Source organism: Hydractinia symbiolongicarpus, chromosome 1 (genome assembly GCF_029227915.1).
Source record: "Hydractinia symbiolongicarpus strain clone_291-10 chromosome 1, HSymV2.1, whole genome shotgun sequence".
Lineage (NCBI taxonomy): Eukaryota > Metazoa > Cnidaria > Hydrozoa > Anthoathecata > Hydractiniidae > Hydractinia > Hydractinia symbiolongicarpus.
In genome coordinates this window covers 18,550,218-18,571,208 of record NC_079875.1, presented here as the reverse complement: position 1 = coordinate 18,571,208, position 20,991 = coordinate 18,550,218, and the positions used below count along the sequence as shown (strand labels likewise).

At 34.1% G+C, this 20,991-nt stretch overlaps 1 protein-coding gene across 3 annotated transcripts; it reads left to right on the top strand.

Annotated features, from left to right (window-relative positions):
- The first annotated feature begins 1,744 nt into the window (after positions 1-1,744).
- Positions 1,745-7,298, top strand: LOC130644931 (neuronal acetylcholine receptor subunit alpha-7-like). 3 transcript variants are annotated; one of them, XM_057450725.1, is made up of 9 exons: positions 1,745-1,831; positions 3,391-3,450; positions 3,883-4,022; positions 4,127-4,171; positions 4,767-4,876; positions 5,166-5,398; positions 5,650-5,862; positions 6,061-6,283; positions 6,558-7,298. In XM_057450725.1, the coding sequence occupies exons 2-9, from the start codon at positions 3,408-3,410 to the stop codon at positions 7,015-7,017; spliced, it is 1,467 nt and encodes a 488-aa protein (XP_057306708.1). In that variant the 5' UTR covers positions 1,745-1,831; positions 3,391-3,407; the 3' UTR covers positions 7,018-7,298. The 3 variants fall into 3 exon arrangements, with proteins under 3 accessions (XP_057306708.1, XP_057306715.1, XP_057306723.1); XM_057450732.1 differs by lacking the exon at positions 1,745-1,831 and adding an exon at positions 1,939-2,274; XM_057450740.1 differs by lacking the exon at positions 1,745-1,831 and adding an exon at positions 2,382-2,701.
- Positions 7,299-20,991: the final 13,693 nt, after the last annotated feature.

Genomic DNA, 20,991 nt, shown 5'->3' with positions numbered 1-20,991 from the left:
TTAGACAATACATTTCTACCGTACTTCGTCCAACATACACATCCTTTGGGCATAGCTTTCATATGACACCATTCATTGACTCATTGTTGTTTTGAGTTTTACCGTGCAAACATTTGCTCAGCAGCTTGTCGTACTAAGATCTAAACACGCTGGTTTGATGGCTTGACGGATTGCTACTTGTAAGCCAGGCGTTTCCTTATACGAACTTGTGCTATTTAGCCGGTCAGCTTGACAGTGAGTGGACACTATCAAGCTGCATCAATTTTGCAGCTTATTATTTTTCTGTGAGTTTTCCCTTTCCACCTAAGGGTTTTTTATCTGATAGCAGAGCTTTGTTTGTTGCTTTTAGTTTTCGCAAGCGTCCACCAACTCTTTTTTAGATGTGATCGACACATTCCAATTTTTTCACCTCTGTACCTGGATATGGGTCACTTTTGACTATTTCACTATATGACTTTGTATCGCCATCCCCGATGTACGGAGTTTAGCGTAACTGTCGATTAGCTACTGAAACATTCAACTAAACCAGAAACTTCCATTGAACCTGAAGAGCCCTCATGGCTAATCTCACAGTTATGTGAAGATACGAAAGCATCATGCAAACCCGGCTCAGTGTCGTTTTGCTGTTCTCATAAAACACAAGGACCACATTGTTTTGAACGTACACGGTAATCAATACATTTCCCTGTATCAGCAGCAATAACGGCAACTACGCCATCCAGAAAGGCGTATCCTCTCCTCTGCCAAGTACCATCACAAGAAACTGTTACGTCAGCTGAAATATTATCATCATGATCATTATTATTACTGCACTGAGCTAAACACAACTCATATGCAGCACTTGGCATTTTGAACTTTCTTCAATATTTTTATACTAGTCGGTGGCCCGTGGAAAATCCACGGGTTTGCCCTTTTTTTAAAACCGCATAGCGTGCTTGTCGCTACTTTCGGTACCATTTTGCGTGACAGACGGACAGACGTATACGGGTGTTATAATATAGATACCAACATAATATTAAGTTGCATTTCGTTATACGCCCTTAAATTCTAAATAAATACAGGTGTTGTAAGAAATATGTTTTAAAAAAAAGCGAATTAAAAAGATGTCTGTCAATTTTTGTTTTATGGAGGTCAATTTCAACGGAAGTGTTAACACGAAATCGAAAAAAGTCGTTCCTCCGCTTTATGGAGTTGTCCGTTTTATAGAGATGTCCGCTTTATTGAAATGTCCGCTTTAAGGAGTCGTCTGTTTTAAAAAGGTGTCCGCTTTAAGGAGTCGTTCGCTTTATTTGCTATGGAAGGGACAAATGGATGTCAATGGACAATGGATTGTCCCTCTCATAATGGAGAGAGACAGACAAGAGAAGTTTCACTGCAACAGCTAATATTGCATTCCAGTTGATGCTTGTTTAATTCGAACCCCAAGGCCATTAAATAAATTTGATCTTCTTCTTAATTTATTAAGTTTTTTTATCAAAATACATTTCAAATCAACCTTGTTCCCAGGGCTTTTTGTCTCTCATTGGCGCTGCGCTTATTGATAGGGCTGACGAAGAAGTCTCGCCGTCCGATATGCAAATAGAGACAACATGTCGTGGGATCGAGGTTGATTTCTAATCTCATTTCCAGAACAGACAAAAAGAACAAAAAAGAGGCCCAAGCACGAAGTTGTTATTCAGTAATCTCATTTAAAAATTAAAAGTGTTTGTAATCTTGTAATTTCTTTTTTTCACGAAATTTGCAAAACTTATTATGTTAGCTAATTAATTAATGCTTGAGTCATGAATGGACGTGCAAAGGTTTTAAAAATAAGCTTGTAATCAAGTAGTCGGTAAGTTCATTGTAAAATTGTTAATTTTTTAACATTTTTTGCTTATTTTAACCTTCAGGTTAAACTTCAAGTTTTATCATTGTTTTCTGCGGTGTTAGTTTTGATCGAACTGGTACCAATTTTTTGCATCAGTTACAAATATGGTCGATTTTTTTTTTGGATTGATAAAGATAAGCTTTCATGTCATAAAGTTTGCAAGATAACCCCTGGAAAGATACACCCATCATTCTTTTTTATGCCATTTCCCATTGGTGTTGTTTTTTAAACGTGTACTTCCAAGTTCTTATTGAGAAATAACTAAATTTCTTTCTTATGTCGCCTTTTTTTGTCTAAGAAGAGCTAAAAGTTAAAAAAAGACGTGTCAAATAATGTAAAGAATATCTGGTTTATCAATTTGGATTCAAACTGTGTTTACTGTTCTGAAGGTCTAAAAGATATTTCGAGTAGGTACAACACATTGATCTTATCTTGTAAAATATCCTAAATATTCTTCTTTTTTTTATATATGGTCATATTTTCCCTGTCTTTGAATAATTTCAAAATAAATCGAAATATCGAAATGTCACTTTGGAATATCTTTCGTCCTGTATATTTTACTGTTTTAAACGCGCACAAAAGAAAAAGTTTGTAATCTGTAAGAATTTGCTGTGTTTCCCATCGCCTATATTAACGCGAAAAAATTATGTCCAATTTGTTAATTTTTTGACGTAACGGCGCGTCAATGCATTTAGAGTCAATGCGTTTAATAAAATTAGTGAATCCATTGCATTGCAGTTATAAATTTGAGGACAGAAAACTTGGAAACGAGGTGGTGATGGTCAGTCATTTTTCTCTGCCTGGGTAACCAGGGACAACCTGTGACCAATTTTGGTAAGTTTCTTAACCCTGGGTCTCCAAATCCGATTTAGAATGCGCGGGTTAATTACGTCATCAAAAAACCTTTAAACAAGAATATATCTGTACTTGTTCGGTTAAAAGCACATGATTCTATCTAAATGATCTTATCTAAAAGTAATTGTTCCTTGGCGGATCCTTGGTGACGTCATCAAATTTTAAAATGAAGGTTCTTTTTTTATTGTTGATCTGCTTAAACGTAGATTCTCTAAGTACTTTATTTAGATTTTATCCAGTTTTTTGGAGAGAGCATAGTGTAAACCCATCATTCCCTAAACGCACATCCGCACAAATAATTTAACACAAATTTGACAGTAATGTTTTTTTTTCCATAAGTTTTGACATAAACTTCACAGCATGAAGTTTATTTCAAAGCATTTTAATCAATGCACACAATAGCCAATAGTATTTTTTCTACGAAACAATTCTAATTGTCTACTACGTGATGTTTACGAAATCACGGTATGCTAAGTTCATTGCATTGTTTTCCCGCCATTTTGCTTTCATAAGTTCCCCCAACAATAAAATTTAGGTATCACAAGACAAAGAAGAGAACTTATAAACATCTAACCTTCGTAATGTCAAAAAACTGTCAGATAGTGCGATAAAAAAATTCACCAGATTAATAAATCTGACTGACTTAATGCCTCCTCACCTGAATTTAGTTGAAAGCAACAAGAAGATGGAGAGAGCTATCCTTCTACTTACACTCCTGCATTTATCAGGTAGGTTTACGTGTGTCGTCTCTACGTCACAGTTTTATCAATCTTGTTTGCAAAAATCGTCTTAAAGTATTCACGTTTAGGCTTTATATATTTGACCTAAATTTTTGAAACGAGGCTGGATTCAATCGAAAAAGAGATCTACTAGTTCATTTGATTTATTATTTCATTCTACTTCTAAATAACAACCTGGAAACTTTCTCAAGGAACTTCTAATTCTAAAGCAGTGCAACCAGCTTTCTTGTTTTGAATTCCTAGTCAACCCTTATTGTTGCAAATCCGCTTCATTTTTGTCGTCAATGAATAAAATTAGCGTGTCACATTGGTAAAATGAAAGAAAAACACTGCTTCCAACGCAACGCAACACGCAAGAATGCATACGGTATTATAATATAGAGATATGACGCAACTATTTTATTATTTTGTGTTTTATAGGCATCAAGACAAGCATAGTAGAAGATCGTTTATTAGCTGACTTATTTCAAAATTATAATCCTGCAGCACGCCCTGCATTGAATGACACTGATACAGTTAATGTCACTTTTGGATTGACACTTAGTCAAATCATCGACGTGGTAATAACACTTAAAGCTTGTGATGGGAAAGCTATAAATATTGATTATTATATTGCCTTGTTTTGTTTTAGTATCTAATTTTTACTTTCATTTATTTTTATTAGCACGAGAAGAATCAATTCTTGGTTATCAGTGCATTTATAAGGCAGGTATGTGCAACTTTGTTTCCGATTGAAGTTCCTAAATGATGTAGCAATATGATGTGAATCGTCAAACCTCGAACCCAATACCTGCAGCGTTTTTATGAGGTGAAAACGTGTGATTTTTATATTAAAAAACCCTACAGAACCTGGACGAAAGGTTGGTGAACTTCATCATCATTGACGATATAACATTATTAAAGGACATGCATGTTTATAAAAATGTCAAAATTTTGTCAAAGAATAAGAAGATGTTAAGAACGTATTTAAACTGAATTTCTTCGTAAGAACAAAATAATGTGGGTCTCTGGAATTAACGAAAAACTATCTTAAGAGGTCTTTCTTGCTTTTTTTTTGCTTTTTTCTAGTATATGTGTATGTTTTTATCATAATGTCAACATCATCATTTCTTCCAATCCTAAAATATTCATCCTTGTTCGTAAACTTGTTGACATAGCTATATGTGTATTTTTTGGAAGAACGCAAAATGAAATTATTTAAAGCCGAAAAAAGTGTAACAAAAATAAGAACAACTAGTCTGAGCTGAAATTTAGACGTTCTTATAAAAAACAAGGACGCTTTGCTTAAATTCGTTTTAATTTAGAAATGGAAGAATCCCATTCTCAAGTGGGTTCCGACAGAATACAACAACATCACAGAAATTAACATCGATCCAAAGAAAATATGGCGACCAGATATTATTTTGTATAATAAGTAAGACACCTGCCTCGATTACTTTATTAACGCTGTTTCTTTTTTTGACCAATCTTCACTTGTCCATATTTGTGCACGGAAACTTGCAACCAATTATTGCGCATGCGCGTGATGCAATTACTTTGAAATCAGGTGATTTAATTTTTTTCATAATTTATCTAATTATTACAAGCCATGCACACAGAAGTCTCTATTTATAATTTCGCTTTATTGCCACTCAAAGTTATTTAAAATTTTATGTTGGAACCTTTATATACACAACCCAGCTAAAATATACTTTATTTATCAGTGCTGACGAAGACAAAACATTTGGTGGAAATCTTGATCGCCTTAACACGAGAGCGATATTGAAATATACAGGAGACACTCAGTGGTTAGCGCCAATAATACTGAAAAGCAAATGCGACATTGACGTCAAATACTTTCCCTTTGACACACAAAGATGTCCTCTGAAGTTTGGTAGTTGGACATATGCTAAAGACAGATTGGATTTTTTCAGCGAAGGAGATAGTGCTGATATAAGTAAGTGAATGAGTCACATTCTATTAATAGTTAGTATCATGTTTGCTTATGCGTACAGTAATAAGCCGAAAACCGGACGTTATATTTTCTGGCAGACGTTACATTTTTCGCCGGACGTTATACTTCCCGGCTTTCTATCTATTGTTTAAGATGGGTATGAAATAAAGCGTTGTTTCTTTGTGCATCATATTAAGCCAAAAAGTCAGGGTAATATGATTGACAATAAGTTAAATTCGCCCCTTATGATTTAGAGTCGTATTCTAAAAACTCTGAATGGCTTTTGCGCAGTGCTAAAGCGAACAGATCGGAAGAAAAATATATATGTTGCGAAGAATTGTTCTCTGATGTAACGTATACTATTGAAATATCACGGCGCTCGCTCTTTTATCTGCTCAATTTGATCTTTCCGATGACCATTATTGGGATGTTGACAATGCTATCGTTTCTACTGCCAGCTGAATCAGGTATGTACCATGGTTGAATAAAAATGCGGCACTTTTAATAAGAGCAGCACTTTTAATAAGAACGAGGTGGTCCCTTTAGTCTTTGAAGTTCAAAAAAAAGTGTGCATATCTCATTCTCGTCCCGAAAGCTCGCTGGGATAAATCTTTTAAGGTTTATCTAAAAAGTTTTGGTGACGAGAATGCACCTATTTTTGGTAGGTGAACGAATATCATTGGCTATCACGCTGCTGCTTGCAATGACGGTATTTATGTTAGTCGTCGCCGACATTATTCCGGCAACTAGTGACGTCATTCCTTTGGTCGGCATGTTTTTCAGCGCGTCCATGGTTGAGATGGTGTTAATGATTGTGGTTCTGTGCTACGTCATGAGGCTTCATCACAAAGACAGTGATAGACCACCTATGTCTGCTTGGATGAGAAGGTGAGTGTGACCATGATAGAAGCACCTTTATTTTTAATTATTAACTCCTTTGCGTTTATTCTCGTCAAGATATAACGAATGGGAGAATAGCCATCTGTCGATCTATCTTTCTAGTTTCTTCGTAGTATATTAAGCATATCATTTGTGTCAAAGTTACCAAATTTTACATTAGTTAAAACGGATTGCTTTTCTTAAGAATATCTTGATATGGATAAGATCAATGATAATTGAAAAAAACACATCAACGCTCTGAACCGGTAGTTTTTTTTCTCAGATACGTTTTAGACTGGCTATCCTACAAGGTTGGTATTCGTGTACGTAAAGATGGCGACAATGCACTTTGCAATTCAAACCATAACTATCAATTAAATTCACCACTGCTTTTAAATAATCAAGCCATCAATTCAGCTGTGCTCAACAAAATCAAAAGACAAAACATGGCGGAATTAGATTGGAAGCAAAACAAAACAGCTTCATCCCGTTTTAACAATCACAATGAAAATACTTTCAACAGGAATTCTTATCAACGGAAAGTGACGGGTGCAGAATTGGTCATAAGTAAATTAGATGTTTTGATTGAGAAAATTCGAAGTATGGAGGAACAAGATTTGGTAAAAACAGAATGGCGGATAGTTGCTATGACAATCGACCGCTGTTTGCTTGTTTTCTTTGCTTTTGTATTTCTGACTACCTTTTTTGGTTGCTTTTTGACAGCGCCTGGCTACGTTCCGTGAAACAAAAGGTGAAAGATTTTGAAACATCAGGAAGCATGTGCTATCAAAACAGCCTAGTTTAAAAGGAACAATAGAATTTTCTCCTTTCTTTCACCACATTTGATTGTCGACTTTTTCATTTCTATTTTTAGTTTTTGTCAGAGGACAATTTGCAGTTCGTTATTCTGATAATTTTAAGGAAGTAGTAACTTCTTTAAACTGAAACCTAGTTTGTTTGTTTTTGTTTTTTGTTTTATATCGTTGACTTAATTTTAAAAATATCTAATGAAATTGTGTTTCTGTGTCGATCTTGTTGAATTTTCGAATGATATCTTGGACATGATAACAAAAAGTCAAATGACAAGTGACACGCCCTTTGGTTTTAAAAGAAGCATTTTCAAATCCTCCGTAAAACTAAACAACTGTTGGGTGTGTAAAAAGCAGGGTTTGTAAAAACAGCAACAGTTTCCAAGACAGTTAAGTTCCATTCGAAAACAGACCCGTAGTACCAGTAAAAATGCGACATATTTTTATAACTTTGTTTTGACCGCTTGTGCGAAGTACTCCAATCACAAAGCACGCATTTTATAAATATTCAATCAAAGTTCTTTGTGGCCCTGACTTGCCGACACAAGAAAATGCAACTATCAGATAAATCAAGGTTATTTAGATTTAGAAATGGCGGTGTTGAGGTTCGGGTGTGTGTTTTTTTCTCTTCTAAATACAGTTAACTCCCGGTAACTTGAACCTCCAAGGGACCAGAGAAAACAATTCGACTTAACGAATGTTCGACTTAAGCGAAGCTCCCATTAATTCGAACTTAGACAATAAAGAACTTATAATTTAAAAGAGGACTGTAACTTTTAAGGAAGGAAGTTTTGTTACGTGCAAGAATGTATTTATTTTCTAACCTTTTTTTTTTCACTTCTCCAGCCATCCATCTGACGCTTCAAAATTTGTGAGATTGAGGAGCCTTCTCTTTTATCTTATCTTATCGCCATCAAAAGGAACATTTTAACTTCTTTGTAAAGAGAACCATTGAAGAACAGCTTTTTCGAAATTTCTAGCTACATTACATACCAGTATTTATTTTTCGAACATTTTTACTTAGACACTAAAAAGTTCGAGTTATCTGAAAAAATTACCTTTAGGGGGACCAAAAAATGGTTCGAGAGACGAATGTTTGAGTTATCCGGGGTTCGAATTAACGAGTAGTTTTTATAGAGAAGTATTAGAAAATATCCAGGGGAGCGTAGAAAATAGTTCGAGTTAATAAAAGTTCGAGTTAACCGGTGTTCAAGTTACTGTACTTCGTATTAATTTCTTTGTTTTCACTAATTTTAAGATTGTGGTTACAAAAGTACATTGTAAAGAAAAGTCTAATCTAACCGTTTTAGCTCCTGTTTTTTATTTGGATTAATAAAAGCTCTTTCTTCTAGACCAACATTATTGTTTTTCAGGTGTTCACTAATCTGATTCTAGTGAAAAAAGCTAGCTTCACAAAGTTGAATTTTCAGATGGGTAGCTAGCTAAGTCGTTGTTATGTTAAATGTAGTTAGGTGGCTCCACCCTTGCCTCGCTAAATTTATAAAGTTTTTTTGATACAACGACGAGTATTCTGCTGGGCACCACGCGACAACATTTTCCAAACCTGCAATTTACTGCGGATGAGATTTCGTTTACATCGAATTTTAAAACTTTTACAGTAACTTATTCCAAAAATAAAAATTCTATTTGGCTGTCTTCTAAGCGGACTATTTTTAAAGTAAACGGAACACGTATTCCTCCAAAAAAAATTACTAAAGTGACTGTTTCAGCTGGACGAGTAACGACAGGTTAGCGTTGCCTGTGTTTTTATTTAAACAGGCATTTAGGCACTCCACACAAAATGTGCAGCACGAATTTCCTCGAACCCAATTAAAATATTATTTCTAATAATACTTGTTGTCTGTGTGTTTTGTCTCCCATGACCGCATGCAACAATATTAACCTTAATTTATACCAATTATTTTAGCAAAGATTTCGGCATCCCCCAGTTCGTTTTCTCTTCTCACAATCTCGGGGACGTTGAAACAAACCGTAACGCATGCGCAAGCTTACGAAAACAAAAATGGCTAGAAAATGAAAGGCGACAAATCGTAACGGAAAAAAGCTGTGATTTGAAGCAACTTCCTTCCTGGCTACCAAGTTAGAATGAAAAGTCGCAAGTATACTTTGCTCACCTCCGATGTATTTTATTATGCTCTGCGCTGTTAAAGGGCAGTTAATGATTTCTAAATCCCTTCAATTGGCTATGCAAACGTCAACGCATTATTTCAAAGCACCTTCCTTTCCTTTATATTTATATTATATATTATTATACCAGATTCTGACCTGAATTTTGAAGCTGTGAAATTCAATTAACATAATTCTTCTAAATGTGAAATGATGTGAGTTATTTAATTTGCAAGAGGCTCATAACAGTCTGTAACAAAATTTGTGCTCTCTTGAAGTTGTAAAATAGGAACTGTATATTTGTACGCACTTTAATATGATGTAAAGTGTGTATTAATAGTGCGTAGCACTATTCATCTGTAATATATGACATATTTACGCGGGAAAAAGGAAAAAAGAATCCTAACCCTAACCCTAAAGCACTTTACGTACGAATAGCGAATGAACATATACGTACGTAAAAGTGGGCAAAAGTGCGTGCAAATATACACTACGTGTAAAATAATACATGGAATCACAGTCCTGATATTAACATGCACGCGCATCTAAGTGATTACATAATACCTGATGCGCGCACACATTTGGAGGTAAAATGTAAACAAACCGAGTGGAAACGACCTCCATTCTTGCGCACACATCTTTTTGGGATAGCATTACGTAATGCTATCCCTAATTGTGATGTTGATTTCGTGTATGTTTGCTAATTGCACCCTAGCTATACTATATCTGGGCATATATATATGTCTTATATCCCCTGTTTTAGGGGGGCCATTTTATTCTTTGTTATGTGTGGTGTAATGTTTTTAGAGAAGTTGAAAAATATATAATTCAGGTTTTCTATGAATAGCATCTTATACAACCCAAGGACACAAATAATAATCTAGGTTTTTTATTGAAGTATAGACTCTCATAAGCGAAGCTATATATAATATTCGACGTACTTTTTTCTACGTGTATCAATTGTGTTCCTGAAATAAGTGGGAAAAACAACTTAAAATTATTGTTCGAAATCAAGTATACATAAAGCAGAAATACAAAATGCTATGGAGTGCAGCTTCTCATGATGTTATGTAATAAATCTCTACAATAACTTTTGGCACTTACATGAATTAATTCTGTGAACCACTAAGTACCACTAAGTAAGTGTATAACAAGCCTGTTCGATAAAATATATTTTGGTTTAAGTAGTTCCATCTGTTTATGAAAGTGTCAAGGGAAAGTATAAATTTTTCTTTTCCTTACAATATTAGGACTGTAATTTACATGTTATGCATTTTTTGTGTGTACATGTGGAAAACAATGTGTATACTAAGCATTTAATTACTATCATCAAAAGAAGTTACTCCTGCAGAATAGAGAGGATTTAAATAACAAAAATTATAATTAATTCTTTTATAATTAAATGATAACAAACATTCTTCCAGCAATGTTTATCATGCATGAATTTTAAAAAAACTTATTACATGCAATGCACATAAAAGAAACTGCCAACCCTGAATTTTAGTACAATATTGATGTCAACAATTATCAAATGTGAACCTCTGTTGGATTGACTAAGTGTTGACTTAACCAATTAAATTAAGGTTACAAGGAAGAAATTTTTTATTTTTTTATGACCATTGTTATTTCTCGTAGGCCGTTTTTCTTTTGCTATAGGACATCATAATTGTTATTTTTTCTGTAATTTTAGGTATTTAATTGAAATTAGCTAGTTTTATTTCTATATTGTTTTACCACTTTTACATTATATATCATTATTAATGTTTAGAGTTTTGTACTGCTTAAACTAAGCCATAATATTTTATGTGTACATAACAGTAACTTCAATTTGACAAAACATACCCTTAACTTATTTGTTATTGACAATCTCATTGTTTGTTTAAATTAAAAGATTGGTTATATTTAGTAGCTTGTGTGTGTACAATGATGTAAAAAAACTTTACTTTTTCATTTTCATAGCTACCATTATGGTCTACTTTAAGATGTAAACAAAGAAACAAAAAGCCATCTGATTTTTGTTTACCTTTACAATATACTCCTTTTTCTGATGTGCCATCAACAATAAAAATGTTTACATGTACATTGTGTTTGTAGGAAGTGTCTACATTCTTTTCTGTCAGCTTTGACGTCCTGCTGTAAACCAACATTAAACTTTTTAAATGAATCATTGGTTTCTTAAAGTGTACATAGGAAAGTGTAAATTTCACTTTTGTTTATTACACACCTAAAAGTTACTACATAAATATGAGACTTATAATGTTTATGATTTTAAAGTGAAAAAAGGTTTGTATCTTGTAACTTTTGATGAAAGCTATAGGAACAATTATACACATATTAGACATAATTGTTTACATAAGTTTTTCTGTTGCTCAAATTAGTAATTAGTTTTTGTGGTTTCTCATGATTAATCTGTTAAACTTCTTGAGGTGTACTGAGATGTCGGGAGGTTACATCATTTACCTATAGTTTATATATACTTCTTATAATTTTTCTTTAATATTTTTAACTGGGTTTTTAAAACACAATTCAACACTTTTATATCTTTTACATTGTTCAGATAAACTCTATTTATGGATGAAGAGTTGTGAAAGAAGCCAAGGTTTGTTATAGTATAGATATGATAAAAGATCTTATCTTTGTCTCCATACTTCTTCATTTTTTGAGAAAATAGTATTGTAATATATAAAATTCTTGTAGAGAGGTTGTTGCTGAACTTTTTCCAAGCAGAACCTTTCCTGTAAGTAACACTTCTTCCAACACCCCCTTCACTGCCCAACATATCACCTAAGTAACAGAAGTTCTCAACTATCTCTAATGAGCCACTCTTGTACATCATTAAAGCTGGAAATACTTCATTCTCTATAATCTCACCTTTGCAACGCTTGCATACAAACTGAATGTCAGCTCTTAACCTTCCACCAATACTACTGCACTTCTTATGTACCCAATGCTTGCAAGCCTGACAAGAAATTGAGTTACTACCAACCCCTTTCCTGCAAGCTCCACAAGGCCACTTTCCAACTACAAAGTCACACTTAGCGGCAATGCTACTAATCATGACTTTTGACTTTGCTGTGTTCACTCTTAGCCCTTTCTCTTCTAGTCCTTTCTTCTACTTCTCAAACTTTTCAACTAATTCTTCCATCGACTCTGCTATGAGAACCAAAATCATCTGCATACAATAACTCCCATGGACAATCTGTTCTGAACTCCATCGACAGAGCTGCCAAGACTAGAACAAACAACAAAGCACTAAGTAAAGAACCCTGATGTACACCAACATTTACACTAAATTCATCACTGAGTGAATCGGTAATCCTGACGTGACTTCTAGCATTTCTGTACATAGACTGTACCATTGTAACTAGCCAGTCATCCACACCTAATTTTCTCATAGTCCACCAAAAAACTTTACGTGGCACTCTATCAATAGCTTTCTCTAAATCTACAAAGGCAAAATAGAGATTCTTTCTCTTTCCTAAATACTTTTTCTGAAGCTGTTTGAGTAAAAATATTGCATCTGTAGTGCCATGCCCTGGAACAAAACCAAATTGCATCTTGTCTATATCAATTCTTTCTCTAAGTAACTTATCAATCACTCTTTCAATAACTTTCATTACTTGATCAACCAACTTCAAACCTCTATAGTTACCTCTTTCTAATGCATCACCCTTGCCACTCACTCGGAATAACACCATACTTTATAATCTGATTAGCAAGACTTGTAATAAGCTCAACTCCAATATATCCAGATGCTTTTACCATCCCTGCAACAATACCTGATACTCCTGAGCCTTGCCAATCTTCAGTTTCCTAATAGCCTCCACTACTCATTCTGTCTTGATTTGCATAGCTAGCCCTTCTACAACATCATCATCAGACAAATTATCATCATCCCAATCAAACTCTGTGTTAAGCAACCTCTGATAATAATTCTTCCAAGCTACCCTTTTCTCCTCCTCTGTGCTAGCCAAAACACCTTCATCATTACGTATACACTTCTCACCTACAACATCTTGATTAGTCTTCTTCATTTGCTTTGCTATCTTGAATACCTCATTGCGCTGGTCTTCCCTTCTTAACACATCTGCAAATCTGTTTCTCTCTGCCTCTGATTTTGCCTTATACACTGCTGTACGAGCACGACGCTTAGCTTCATAAATATTTTTACTACCACCTGACTTCCACTCTCTCCAAAGTTTCCTCTTTTCCTTTATACACTGGTCAACCTCATTATTCCACCACCATGTCTAGCACAGGTATCACCAGAAGCTTCTAGAAGCTTGCGGTAGAAAAGTGGGGGACGTTTTAAATCGTGAACCCCAAACACGATGATCGAGCGTCTACTGGTATAGTGACTCTCTCAATCTTAACTTCCTTTTCTACATGTCTGAAATAGTATGCATGACTATACTGTCATTTTTATATTTATTGTTCACTTTTCAGGTCATCACAAGCAAATAGGCAAAAATATGCTTTGTTTTCAAGTTAAAAAAATCTTTATCCACGTGGCTTAAAACTTCAAAAAGATTTACACCGCATGTGGGTTTCGTTTTTACAGGCATAAAGAAAAAATCTGTTAAATTCGGACCTAAAGAAATTATTTACAATTAAATCCATGATAAAATGTCTATTCCGCCTGTAAGTGCAGTTTTGCAGACTTGCTTCATCCATGCTCCGTCGGCGTTCACCTCCGCATTAGTTAAGAACCGCATGGCTAGATTTCTTGTGCAAGACCTGGTTACCAACGACGAAGGGGCCAGGCAAAAGAGATTTATGTCTATATAGTTCTTTTAACTAAGTCAGGAGTCAGTGAATTAGCTAGGATGGTCAGGTTGGCTATGAATAGGCTTGCTCGTGGATTAAAAGGACCAGGACTATTCAATAATTTCTGAGATCTAAAAATGTCCGACCATGACGGAAAGCTCTCCTGAAAAAGACTGAAGGAGTTATTAAGAATGTTGGCCATTGCATTGCATGTTTAATTTTCAGGTGGAATAACTTGAGACAGATAGCAATAACTCCTTTGTTGGTAACACTTACCATTTTACTATTTTTTCCACACTTCAAAACCTCCTACTAGAAGAGAGGGCCTCTAGAAATAAATTTTTATGTTACTAAATTGTGCCTGAAAAAAAATCAGTCATGTGTAAATGTATCTGGGTTTGTTTGAATTCCCTTACTCAAAAACTGCTATATATAAATAAATTGTCAAACTGGAACAACCAAAAGATGATATAACTGCTGAAACTAGTATATACTAAATATTGCTTCGTCTTACACTTAAATCCAATAAACTAATATAGCTTTTATTACAATATAAAATTGTGAAAATAATAAAATATAGCTATTTAAAACATCTTAAAAAGAAAAAAGAAAAAAATTCTTAAAAACACTTGAAAACTTTAAGAAGACAAAGTTAAAAACAAAAACAAACAAACAAAAAGGAAAACAGAAGCAAATCATAAACAAGTTAAAAACAAAAATTAAATAAGCCAAGACGATGAGTTTAGGGGAGAGACTACCACTAAACCCATGGCACTCTCGAACCTCTTACGCAAAGGACAGTTTTGTTTAGAGCTATGTAATCACTGTTGGGTAGTCTTTGTTTTGTTTTGTTTTATGGAGAGTTTTTTTTGCAAGTTCTTGAAGAAAAACATGACATTCGTTTCCCATACCTCCATTTGTACCCATCACAAGAGTTGTGAAAGTACCATGTTCAACATTTATTATCCTTTCATTATACGATCTCTTCTTCTCGGATTGATTTTTGTAGCATTTGGAGTTTACGTGCGTGATACGAACATCGAAAAATGCCGTTTGTTCATGTCGCCAAAAATCATTTGCCTTTATATTCAGTCGAGATTCATCACTTCTGTTTGCTGTGTGTGGAATAAGGTGTAGTTAAGCTTCTACGTTGTGACATGTACAATTAAGTAACGATGTTAGTAAGTCACGAACGTTATCATGTCTTTTCGATACAAATCCACCTTTCTTGCACAAAAGAGCATGATTGACAGTAAATGCATCTCCACAGGTGCAAAAATTGGGTAACCCTTTCAATGGTAAATTGTAACAGTGTCTTGAAGCGTCACTGAATTCCTTTTAATTCAAATCAAGGCCTTGTTGTTCAATAGGAATGGCATTCAACCATGAGTTTGCTTGACAAATGGTAATAAATCCTCTGGTATAATGGAGTCAACATGGTCAATTTTCTCTTTCAATACAGCTTCTTTTGCCTTGGAATGTTTTTTATTCAGTTTCTTGGTTGTTTTACCATTGCAACTACGGGAAAACATGATATTACTTTAAGATATTATCGATTCCACATGTGGTTTGGTTATTAACTTTGATCTTGCAAATTGAAGTTGTGACTCTTGCGTTAAAATTGGAATAACTAAACCACCATCGCTTGCTGATAACGAAAGTAATGCTTTAAAGTATTCTGGTTGCTCTTCATCCTGCGCAAAGATTGTCGGCAAAAAGTGATCGTTCAATATGTTCTGAATTGGTTCCAAATAGTTTTCGAAACCATGTATTGTTTTTATAAAGTAAGTAAACTTTGATTTGTAGGCTTTGGTGAATGCTGTATAAACTGCATGTGGTCATAGTCACAAGAAAAAGAATAGTCTGGGTAGCCGGCCATTTCGGGCCATAATGAAATGTGTGTTACTTAAAATGGGGTGGCTGGAACAGAGAAGCATTAAAGTACAATAACATGGCTGCGCAGCATGAAGATTACTTTGTCGGCGACGATCTAGAAGCCGTTTTGGCTTTAATTGACAAAGATATGTTGGCAGAAAATTCTGATTTTACATCAGTGTTACCGAAGATGTTAATAATATCTCAAAAGTAGCTGTGGAAACGTTTAACTGCGATTTGTGTTTCAAAATATGTGTTAGTAACGGGGTTTATCTCGACATCAAAACGCCAAACATAGCTCCAGCGTGGAAGGTAAAAAACCTACTCCCGTTCCTAAAAAGCAAGCAGAGGAAAAGTTACATCCAAATGCATTCAAATGTAAATGCTGTGGTGAAACTTTTCAATGATGAATGCTATCCACCTTAGTAATGGCAGAGTTTAAGGTGTATAATGTTGGTTCTTTGGATGCTGTTCTTCCAATGTATCAATTAATCAGACATGTCATCGATGCCTACAACAGGGATGCTGAGGACTTTCATCCAAAGTCCATATCTGAAGCAGCAAATCCTTTTGGTCCTAACTTGACAAAAAACTGTGGTATGCTTTTGGGTATGCAGCTTGCTAACCATGTGTTGGCACATTTATCTGGTGGTAAAGTTGAAAATGATGTAATGTCACTAAACGAACCTTCCAGTAATGTCACAGATAAAGAATAACAAATAATCTGCTACCTGAGTGGTTATATGTTAGGGACTTACAGACATCATCATTTTGATAAGTCAGTACAAAACATTTATCAACAACAATGTTTAACTCTTTTACTTGCTGGTAAAGCATCACAAGATGACCAAGAACGAATTGAATATAAGCTGGTAAATGCACGAGATTGTGTTGGTGGTTTTTGTGACCAAAAGTTTTAAAAACGAGATCAAGAGCAAAGCAATTGTGAAGCATCTTGTAGAAGATCCCACTGTCTTGTGTGATTTTAAAAAAGTCCAACAAAAATGTAAAGACCCAGTAAAAAAGGAGGTTGCATTGAACTTTGTTGAAGACCTTTTATTGTTGTATGTTCGTGTACGTGTCTTTTCTTTTCTTTTGTTAAAGACGTACAGATGTCACAAAAGATCAAAGCAAATCGAAATAAGACAAAGGCCATTAATCACCCTTTAAGCCACTAAACAAAACAGCTATTTTTATAGCTACAAATATGATAAAAGCATTGTCTTGGCTAACATTTTGGAAATGTATTTATTGTCATCTTTTTTTTGCTGCACTTCTATCCTGAAAAGTAATATTTGTTTCCACAATTGGCTTCTGTTTAATAACCATTAATTATTGGCTTCTGAGATTATGCCTCAAATTATTGCTTGACCATAATCAGCACAATTATATTTTGACAGAGGGGTAACCTTTTATAAAAAATACTCTGAACTTACTACTGAGCATGGCTAGGTGTTTCAGGATAATATTTAACCTAAACTTTAATTTAAAAATAACGAAAATGTTATTTTTTTAAAAAAATAGTGTGACTACATTTGCATTTTGACTATTGTTTACATCTTGTCTGAATTAAACTTTTTATACAAAAAAAGCTGAGAGAAAGATCATCCATCACGTCATATCAATTATGGGGATATATGGATCTCTGTTATAGATAACAGCGTTAGGCGGTAAACAAACACAAGTGGCGAGACAAGGTGTGAACAGTCCAGAAAACGTAAATCTAAATGTACTTGATTCTTGTATAAATATGCTTTGCTTACTAGAAAGTACTTGCCGTAATCCAGTTAACACAGATATCAAGTAAGTGTAATGTTTTTTTTTCAATAATGCTGCTATAAAAATAACCCTTTTTTATGTTGTTCCAATTTCTGAATTTGTTGTCTTTTTTCTGCATGGTACAGGATCGTCACAAATTGATATTCCACCATTATCAACGACATTTCCTCCTTGTATAGGTTTTAAAATCTTTTGATTTCTGATAGTGTTGTTGTTGTACCCAAAATGTTGTATTGAAGGGTTGTCTTTCCTGGCTCCCATAGATCTCTGTCGACCAAAATAGTTCTAAAATTGTAAAAATGCTATGTAAGGCTAGCTAGCTATGAGATAACAAGATTAAGAAATAAAACATTTTTTTTGTACATGTACAAAATGAAAGTGGCAAAGCCAAGCAATTCTTTTTTAGCTAGCTAGCTCGTATATTGTGTATTTCAGTTTGTCTCTTCTGTCTATAATTATTCAATTTTTTTCATTTCTTGAACATAATTGTTTACTAACACTAGCCAGAGTTTTAATTTTAAACTGACTAACCTCTAACGGATCTTGTGATAATCTTTCAGTGAGTACATATGGAAGACCTTGATGAATGAGATACTGCACCAGCTCGATGATGGAATGTGTTGAAATTTTGATTGCAGTAGTTGCAATTTCTTCCCGCAATATTTGAAGTTCGTTTTTCAATTGCTTATTTTTAATCATGTAGTTCTGTAATGTCAATTTAATTCTTGCCCCTGATGTTTTGGATATAGGAGCCTTAGGTTTGGCAGGTATTGTTGATGACTCAAATGCTCTTTTGCAAGCTTTTGTTGCCTTTGATGAGGCTTTGACACAATTAGAACAACTTTTTTGAACCAAAAATAAAAGAAAAAATAACATGACCTGTGGTATAAATTATGATATAAAGGATATGTAGGTGGACTTGGTATATATGTCTTTGGTACAGAGTGTTTTATCAAATAAGTGCTATTGTGTAGAGATGGATCAATTTACCATTACACAACTGATACTGTGATATGACTGAAATAAGTTGGGACAGAGTTATGTTATTCATGGAACGATTATATGTTTTGAAGATGTCGTGATGTTCTGGCAAACACCAAGCCAAAGCTCGTATTGTAAATTATAAAAATTTTGTTACATGTATTTCAATGTTTATCATGTAACAATTTTTATTTTGTGATATTGCCACCCTATTGTCATTTTCCCTTATAACCCAATCCTTAGGTAGCTGCAAGGTCTTTATTCTTAGATAAAGTTGTCAAAGTTGTGGTACTTAGGGCTTTCTTTAACCCTGATTGGGGGTGCATTTTGTCTTTTATTTGATATACTGCAGGCTGATGATCTTTCTTTTGTTACAGTACTACAAAAAAAATTTTCAAATAAAATATTTTTCAGAGTCAAACAAGGAAAATTTAAGAAACATTAAGGCTCAAATTATCAAAATTTTAAGACATCTTAGGCTCAACCAAATGCTTTGGTTTCTTATAAAAAACTGTGTCAAGTTTACTGTTGGGCCGGATCCAGGTATTAAAGTAGTTCTTGTGTCATCTGGAATAAAAGATATGTTTACATAATAGCTATCACCTTAGTCAAATATGAGGAATAATCACAAAAATATGCTACTTGAACTTACGCCTGAGGATTGCTTACATACATGTAAGCAACGTTTTTCAATCTGCGATCTTAAGGACTTGTGAATGACACGATCTCTTGTTATAACATTCACCAGTTTCTCTTGCCAAGCAACGCTAAATTCATCGTTTCCTTTGGGAATTCCAAATATAGAGACACCAGCAGGGCCTCTAGATACATTACAATCAAAAATTGAGCAATTAGCACCAGGCAGTTTACACAGTACGAAACGCTATTAAAATGGTTCAAATTTTTGTGCTGTTTACATTTCATTCAGCTAAAAGTAGACTGGGCACTAAAAAATTGGAGAACACATCATAAAATGCGGAAATTGGCTTATACGCGCGGGAATTACCAGACTATTCTTTTTCTTGTGACTATGATGTGGTTCAGTTTTAGCTATCTTAGACAAATTAGCTAATTATTTTGCCCAGTTTTCGAACTTATCACTACAGTACGTATCCTTGAAAGTTTTCGAACCAATTACAGCACCCAAGTGTATCTTTCCATCGAAGGTAATATTTAAAGACTCCTTAAATAGACTGTTTGCATACTGGGCTAGTTTCTGCGATTTTACAATTAACCATGTTTTGATCCGTTAACAAAAAATTTGTTTCATTTGCAGAAAGGTTTCTCTAACATACTCTAAATCAGAAATAATAAACATTGTATTCTTTCACTATGTACAGGAGGATTAAATATCTTTTTAAATACACTTTTTGGAAAATAAATGGCTACAAACTCTTCTTTATAAAAAAGTTGACAGTCCATGTTATGTCCAACATGTCTCCCAAAGGCTGTGTCACATCATTGAATTGTTACTAACAGATTTCAACATATTTCTCTGCAATGAATTAAATGAATATATCTTATCTTTCACAATTATTTATTATTCATGTACATTTCTATATTGCTGACGTTTATCCCTTTGATATGAATAAACTGCATAATTTATTTTGTTTTACCCCAATGTTTATTAAAATGCGAAAAGTGACTCTCAACAAATGTTGTATGGAACATTAATGGCTAGTGAAAAGAATTTTTATATTTTTTGATTGTTACTTTACTTTTATTTTCCTGATTCAAGTATTTACAGGGCTTGAAATCCAACGTGAGTCAGCAAGTCCGACTCGCGCTGAGACTCACGTAAGTCAGAGTCATGGGAGTCCAAAGGGACTCTCGCAAAAAGTTTAGAATGAAGCTTGCTATGCATTTTTAATTTACTTACTTTTTTTACTGTTTTAGTTATTTTTTGGAGTTAACTTATTTAGGTTAAATGCTGTATTTACATGTGTAAAAAGTTTACACATGGGTTTATATAAAAAAACTTAGTAGATTATAATTATATTATTTTAAATATGTTTAAGCATGTCATTTTTTAAGCATGAATTAAAAAAATAACATTAAAAAAATTAAACCCTTGTTACTTATTTTTACGGCAGTCTAAAAAGACTTGGTGGATTCGTGCAATGTATTTGATGCGAGTCTGAAAAGACTCACTCGAAATGGGTTGGATTTCAAGCCCTGATTTAATGTAATCTATAGTTCAGTCATACTGTGAATCAAAGTATAAGTGTTTAGTTTAGGCAGCAAAATTTTGCCTCACCATTTTTTACTTGCGATGATTGGTCAAACAGACAATATTAAAAATAAAATGTAAGATAGAATTAAAGCAAATGTGACCACGAAGATGCAAATAAAAAAGGGACAGATATAAGAATGGTTGTG